This window comes from Leptinotarsa decemlineata, unplaced genomic scaffold (assembly GCF_025532065.1).
Source record: "Leptinotarsa decemlineata unplaced genomic scaffold, Ldec_3_MD MMD2_tig00026314_RagTag_RagTag, whole genome shotgun sequence".
NCBI classification, from domain to species: Eukaryota; Metazoa; Arthropoda; class Insecta; order Coleoptera; family Chrysomelidae; genus Leptinotarsa; species Leptinotarsa decemlineata.
In genome coordinates, this window is record NW_027412684.1 from 6,487,611 (window position 1) to 6,495,393 (window position 7,783).

The following is a 7,783-nucleotide window of genomic DNA, read 5'->3' on the forward strand; positions in this document are numbered from 1 at the left end:
TGTGGTGTAATTGTATCAATTTCCCTAGTTAGATTGTCTGCAGACAAAGGCAGTGAGAATGCTCTTTGCAACACCGGCCTCTTATTCGAACTGATCAGAAGTAAACTTATAAGTTTTTCCAATAGATCTTGAATATGGTATTTCAACAAATATTTCTTTAGCTCACATTCCGTAGGGTATCAACTTATTTCAATAACGCAATGTCCCGCAATTGTAAAGTATAATCTGATTTTAAATGACTTTTTTGAAATTTCAAAAATCAAAATTACCCTTCTTCTTTTCCTGAATTGGAAAACTTTATTGCCGATATTTCCATAGATATAACCTGTACCTTTTTATAATTGGAGCCTTTTTAAGAACATTTTTGACAGAAAAATGAATGAATGAAACTTAAAAATTACATTCAACAATATTAATATTACTTCAAAAGGTTAGTTGTCGAGAATGAAGCTCCAATAATGAGTATAATATTTTCAAAATGACAGCGAACGCCAATGGAATCACCCTCAATAGAGTTTATAATCGCTTTACTCTGCCGATATCCACTCCAAACATGAGCCAGCTGATAATGTTATGGTCACCCTTTAACTAAAGTTCACCACCTGCACCGTTCATCATCATAATTTGGAAATACTCATTACATATCGATTTGATTATCAATTTTGTGATTCACTCTCCACACCGCAAACCCCTGTTCCAGGTGTTTGAACTGATATTCGCCTTGAGAATTGACAACTGTATTATATGAAAATGGTTTGAACTAACTAAGATACAGATTTTCTTCAGTAAGATCACAAAATAAATAAATATAGTGATTCTTGTCTTATTCCTTCGCTATTGTGACATACTCATGTTATATTTTTATAATATAATATAATATAATACAGGGTGATTCAAAAGTACTTTGACAAACTTCAGGAGGTGATTCCTCACAATAATATGAATTGTCCAAATAAATAAATGTCCGGAAACGCTTCGTTTCCAAGATACAGGATGTTGAAGTTTTATTTTTATTTTCGTTTTTTTCAAATAACTTTTGAAATACTGAACTTAATTGAACGGAACTTGGTAATAGGAGGTTTTTGAAGTGTCGAATTCGAACCTGATGTTCTTATTGCTCTTACTCGTAGGGGGCGCCACCTACATGTTTTTTTCTTTTTTAAAGATTCATAACTTTTTTGGGCGTACTTCTAGCACATTTTTCAGTAAAAAAATCGATTCCTCTATCATATCTACTGTAATATCGCTGTAAGCAACCGTTTTCTAAATATTTGGACTTGAAAACTTCAAGTCGATTATTTGATAATCGATGCATGTTGAAGTTATTACGAATATTTTGCATTTTTCACAAGAATGGTTTGGAAATAAATTTGACGTTTGTGAGTAGTTTTGGTAATTACATATTTTGTGACAGTTAGACGTTTTGTTGAAGTTTCCGTAAGTAGAAGTAGAAAACACCTATTTTGAAAAAATGGATTATTTAAACAATAATGCTCATTTAGCCGATATGCATTTCGTTTATGGCCTTGCGGATGGCAATGCGCGCGAAGCAAGACGTATTCACCAGGAGCGATTTCCTAATCGAGTACTGCCTTCAGCTCCAACATTTGCTAGTCTCCACCGTCGTTTGGCAGAAACAGGTAGCTTTAAGAGGGCAGCTGATATTATTGGAAGACCACGAGCAGTCCGAACCCCAGAATTGGAAGAAGCTGTTTTGAACGCTCTCGAGGAGAATCCAGAAACAAGCACAAGAGTAATTGCTGAAGCTGTCAATTCTACTCAGTCCACAGTTTGGAGAATTATCCACGATCAACAGTTTTATTCATACCATATTCAAAGGGTACAAGCTCTTTTGCCACGAGACTTTCCCCAACGCATTACTATGTGTCAATGGTTTTTGAGAAAATTGGCTGGAAATCCTCAATATTTAAGATATGTACTCTTTACGAACGAGGCAAACTTCTCCCGAAATGCTATCACAAACTTTCATAACAACCATGTTTGGGCTCTCGAAAATCCGCACACAGTTAGTGAAAGGCATTATCAGTATCAATTTTCTGTAAATGTATGGGCGGCAATAATTGATATTTACTTGATAGGTCCTTTCTTTCTTCCGCTCCGACTGAATGGCGCAACTTACAGACACTTTTTAGAAAATGAATTGCCGGGACTACTTCAGATTGTACCATTAGAAATTCGTATCCGCATGTGGTTTATGCATGATGGGGCTCCGGCCCATTTTAGCGTTGTAGCCAGGGAATTCCTTAACACAGTCTATCCAAATCGATGGATCGGTAGGGGTGTAGAAGAACCTAACCAGGCGTGGGCACCAAGGTCCCCAAATCTAAACCCGATAGATTTTTATTTTTGGGGAAATTTGAAGTCACTAGTTTATAAGACTCCAGTAGTGAACGAGGAAGATCTAAGAAACCGAATAGTAGACGCCTGTGAAACAATAAGAAACACACCAATAATTTTTGAGCGGGTACGAGATTCAATGACTAGACGACTGAATGCCTGTATCTTCGCTGAAGGTGGACACTTCCAACAATTTATTTGAATACAATTTAGTTTCGTTTATTTTATTTTATTCTACATATTCAATATTTCCTGAAATAAAATGTTGACATTTCTTGCAAATTTTATTAAAACAAATACTGATTATGCACCCTTAAAACAAAAATAACTATTTCGCTTAAGGATGTCATAAAGGAACGTACCCAACAGTAATGACCTCTTCAAACAAGTAAAACGTCAAATTCATTTCCAAAGCATTCTTGTGAAAAAAACAAAATATTCGTAATAACTTCAACGTGCATCGATTATCAAATAATCGACTTGAAGTTTTCAAGTCCAAATATTTAGAAAACGGTTGCTCACAGCGACTAGTAACAAGGGTAGCTAGCTTATTTACGTAGATATGATAGAAGAATCGATTTTTTTACTGAAAAATGTGCTAGAAGTACGCCCAAAAAAGTTATGAATCTTTAAAAACGAAAAAGACGTGTAGGTGGCGCCCCCTACGAGTAAGACCAATAAGAACATCAGGTTCGAATTCGACACCTCAAAAACCTCCTATTACCAAGTTTCGTTTAATTAAGTTCAGTATTTTAAAAGTTATTTGAAAAAAATGAAAATAAAACTTCAACATCCTGTATCTTGGAAACGAAGCGTTTCCGGACATTAATTTATTTGGACAATTCATATTAGAATATTGTGAGGAATCACCTCCTGAAGTTTGTCAAAGTACTTTTGAAGCACCCTGTATATCGTGTGTCCCATTAAAAATGGAAGCACCCTTATAAAACGTATATCCTTCAAACCGATAGGATGAAGAAGAATTGAAAGGTTGAAAAAGGTTGAAAACAAAGCTATTGCCATTTTCTCTGACAGCCAGAAGGCAATTAAGGCGCTTAGCTCCTATCAAGTCTTTTCACGATTTGTAGGTAGCTGTCTCAGCGCCGTCAAACAGCTAGATTTCCACAATAGGGTTACTCTAACCTGGATACCCGGACACAAAGGACACAAGGGCAATGAGGCCAATGCATTAGCCTGTGAAGGTGCATTCAAGACATATATCAATGAGGGAAGCGAAATATTTCATAAAGAAATCCTCAACCAAATTCAAGGAACAACTACAAGGTTGTAAGGGTAGTCGAAGGATGGCTCATGATACATATAAGCATTATGTCTGGCAGAAGAATCTCTATGCAGGTTCTGCCACATGCCAGAGGAAACTGATCTAGACGTGCTATGCGAATGTGACTAAAGGCTATAAGTTATATAAAGAAGCCAATATCAGGGCTTTAGTGTCTCATCAAATGAATCGAAATAGATAAACAGCTCCTATAACCAAGAATACCTACTGTGTTACTGTTTCGATATTTCTATTTCGAAATATTTATTTTCTGTATCTCCTCGATACAGTCTCCAGTCTACAATAAAACCAAACATATTGGTCGACAGGTTCACTATACAGTCACTATACAGTCATCTTGAATGTCTCATTGACAAGATTTGTTTTGACTAAATGTCACAAAGTTTTATTTTCTGGATACAAGAAGCCTCCACACTTTACTTATATAAAAATAGTTACGTTTGCAATAATGGCTCTACCAAAAACAGACAAAAAGATTAAAGACATGGTACAGGCTGATGAAATGTGGAAAGTTTATATCCGAGCTGGTGATGACTCTGAGAAAATTTGGAGATATAACTGGGGTTGGATGCTTGACGAATACAAGTAAGTGAAAAAAATTATATATATAGATTTCATTCATCCACTCCCTACCTAGATGAAGATTATTACAAATGAACTACAGATATAAGAAATGGAAATTCAAATCAATTCTCAAAGGGCCAGTTTTGGTGACCTCAATCAGTAGGACAATAAACACACAATAACCAAAATTTCATCAAATAGCATCACATCAAGATGTGAATGACGTTCTTTGGTGTTTGTTTGATTTATATTCCAAAGATAGTTTTTTTTTGGAATGTAACTTTTCATAGATTTTATAAAAAGTTATTCAAAAATTGAAAAGGAAAACGTCCCTTTCGTGCTTTCGTGCTTTCTTAAGCAAATCATACAGCTCAATCAATTATTATTGTAGTTGTTACATACAAGTGAGTGATTTATCATTCCTTCTCAATCTTACTGGAATTGAATCCCAACACCAAACCGGAAGTTTGATCTTCCTCTTGAAGATGATCACTTGGTGATAGAAACACGTATCGAGGTGTTGAAAATAACGATTTGGTGTATTGGTATTATTCATTATTACACCAAAGATGGTGTATTGGTATTATTCATTATTACACCAAAGATGGTGTAATAATGAATAATGGTGCATCATAATTACTTCTGAAAATGATACAAGAAACTATTTTTTTTATTTTGATAATATTTAGGGATTTGAAACAGAAGATGGACGAGAAGACAGCAACCTCTGAACTCTTAAAACGAGTAACGAAGGAAAAAAAGAGAGATAATAGGGTTTTAGGAAATTTTCCTTTGTCATTAAACCACTGGTATGGCTGGCTCGCTGAAAAAAAAGAATACCATTTAGAGAGTATGACGAGTCCGGACTTTTTCAAACCTCTTCCGCTACCCGAAATATACAGGGTAACTGAAAAATGAAGATAATCCTCTGTAGGGAGAAAAATTTATTGTTATTTTTTCTGACATTGTTTTGAAGAAAACTCAACATTTTTTTTTTGTTATACAGTCACAACAGAATAAAATTAATTCATTGTGAAGAATTTATATCATTTTCTTTTGGCCGGACGACAGAGATTTGAAACCTTCAGAAATATCATGTTATACAACCTTAAATGATGTGATTCAAAATATATCCAGCTTTAGTATAAATCATACTGATCTGACAGATATTTATTCCAAAGTAAGTGAGAGACAAGTGTGTTATGGCCAACCCTTTCCGGATCTCAATCCTCTAGATTTTTATTCGGAGTTGTAAAATGAATACATAATGTCTATGAATTAGGACAACACACCGATGAAGCAACCTCATACAACCCCGAAAGTGTAAGACATATTTTTTTTTTCACAATGAGTCTCTTTTAATCTGAAATAGGAGCTATTTTCAGCTTTTTGCTTTTTTGTAGGCTCACATAGATTTTTTTTATGAAATTTGATTTTATTCGATATAGTTGCCGTCGAGGTCTTCAGCCTCAAAATAGACCTCAGTTTCGACGATTACCTCCTCATCGGTGCTAAATTTCTTTTCAGCGAGCAGTAGTAGTCTGAGAACAGAAAAAAGTCGCTGGGGGCGGATCTGGAGAGTACGGTGGATGTGGAAGCATTTCGAAGCCTGATTCATGCAATTTTGTCATCGTTTTCATCGATTTGTGACATGGTACATTGTCTTGATGGACTTTCATCCCTGATTTTGTCCTTCAAAATTTCCAATAACGCTATGTAATCAACACCAACCGCGCTAATGGAGTTAATTACTGGTTGCGTTAATGGTCGTTACTATTGCGTACGTCTGGTGTAAACCTCGAAGTAGGAATGGGTCAACTGGGGTTAAGCCTATGGCGAGAAGCGCTTACTGCGCAACCTGTGCTGCAGACATCCAGTGATGCAAAATACAAATCAAACAGAACACAGAGTGTGATGCTACAAATGCAATACGCATATATACAGACGGCTCAGAAACCAAAGAAGGATCAGGATGTGGAGTTTACTCCAGATCACTAAGCCTAAGAATTGAGTGGGGAATGGGAAAAATACCAGCGTAGTTCTAACAGAACTGGCTGGCATCTCAATCGCCACAAAGGAAATAACCAGGAAAAGAATTTCCGGCAAAAACATAACAATCTGCACTGATAGTAGACAAGCCCTATTAGCCTTGAACAGACAACGTCTTATCACAGGGCTAGTACTAGAGTGCCACAAAGATTTAGTCAAAGCTTCGGTAGATAACATTATCCTGAGGTGAGTTAAAGGGCACGACAACAGTAAAGGTAATCGCATTGCCGAGTCTTTATCCAAGAAGCGGCTGGACTAAGAATTTTAGGACCCCGTGACAACTACGGCCTGATGACTTCGACAATTGCGGAACTAGCCAAACATCACACCCATGCTCAATCCCTAAAAAGATGGGATGAAATCGAAGGATGCAGTCTTACCAGGATCACCCTGGGCCACTCTGGGAAGCTGGCATGGAAGAAATATCTGGCGATGACCAGAAAAAACATTGCTTATCAGTAGGATTTCTGACTGGCCACTGTTAACTAAGGAAACACCTCCATATTATGGCGATGGTGGACACACCAGAGTGTGTGTTTGGCGAGTCTTGGCCTACACCTGCTGATATAAAGGAAATGTCTCCTAGTGACCACCTTCCTGGAATGCACAGGATGGACGATGGGTCACATGTAGCCTAAGTGCTGTGGGCCTACACTCACACTCCCTACTCTACAGATACAGATATGCTATGTAATACTCGCCGTTGGTAGTTCAAGATTGATTATACCATGCGCATCCTAAAATACTGATACCGTAACCTTGCAGTCGACTGTTGCGTGTTTCATCCATTGTCGCATATCGACACATACATTCGGGTTTTTTATTATAGAATAGCTTCAAACAATGCTCAGACTCATCAATTCGTTATTGTTTTTGGTCGATTGTAAGCACACACTTTCAACACAGCTTTCGCATACCCAAATATACAATGCACGATATGTCCAACACGTTCATTGATATCTTTAGAGCCTCAGGTATCTCGGCCAACTTCACTTTGCGGTCATCCAAAATTATTTTGTGGACTTTTTTGATGTTTTCATTGGTAACAGCCTCTTTGGGGCGTCCACTGCATGTATTGTCCTCGGTGCTCATTTCACTTAGTTCAAACTTAGCAAACCACTTCTCAACGGTTGGTGGAAAGTCCGAATGATGTTTATCAAGCCAACACTTGACTTCAACAGTATTTTTTCGCCATAAGGAAATGCTTTATTAACGCACGAAATTTATTTTCATCCATTTCCTTCAAAATATCAAAAGTTACTTCACTCAAATTGTTCTATCCTACAAACTAATAGTCCGATAGCTGTGAAATTTGAACACGTCTTTTGAAAGCTAGGGTTGACTGAAAACTATATGGATTCAATACTTGTAGCGCAATCTGTGTCTGCCTTCTAACTTTTCAGCCCATCTAATATTTTCTCATTTCAACTGTAAAAGTTTATAGTTTTATCAATGTATAGGTAAATTTCACAAAACATTCACTTTTTGGTTTATTTTATTTGCTTCATAAAT

At 36.6% G+C, this 7,783-nt stretch overlaps 1 protein-coding gene across 1 annotated transcript; it reads left to right on the plus strand.

The window, feature by feature from the left end:
- The first annotated feature begins 4,010 nt into the window (after positions 1–4,010).
- Positions 4,011–5,262, plus strand: LOC111505115 (uncharacterized). The gene is made up of 2 exons (XM_023159870.2): positions 4,011–4,243; positions 4,912–5,262. Exons 1-2 carry the CDS (start codon positions 4,107–4,109, stop codon positions 5,138–5,140), a joined length of 366 nt encoding a protein of 121 aa, XP_023015638.1. The 5' UTR covers positions 4,011–4,106; the 3' UTR covers positions 5,141–5,262.
- The last annotated feature ends 2,521 nt before the right edge of the window (positions 5,263–7,783 follow it).

Bases quoted from the DNA above. Each gene is read 5' to 3' on its own strand.
- LOC111505115 (XM_023159870.2), top strand. From the start codon at position 4,107: ATGGCTCTACCAAAAACAGACAAAAAGATTAAAGACATGGTACAGGCT. The intron at 4,244-4,911 runs GTAAGTGAAAAA...GATAATATTTAG, and splicing joins TGGATGCTTGACGAATACAA to GGATTTGAAACAGAAGATGG.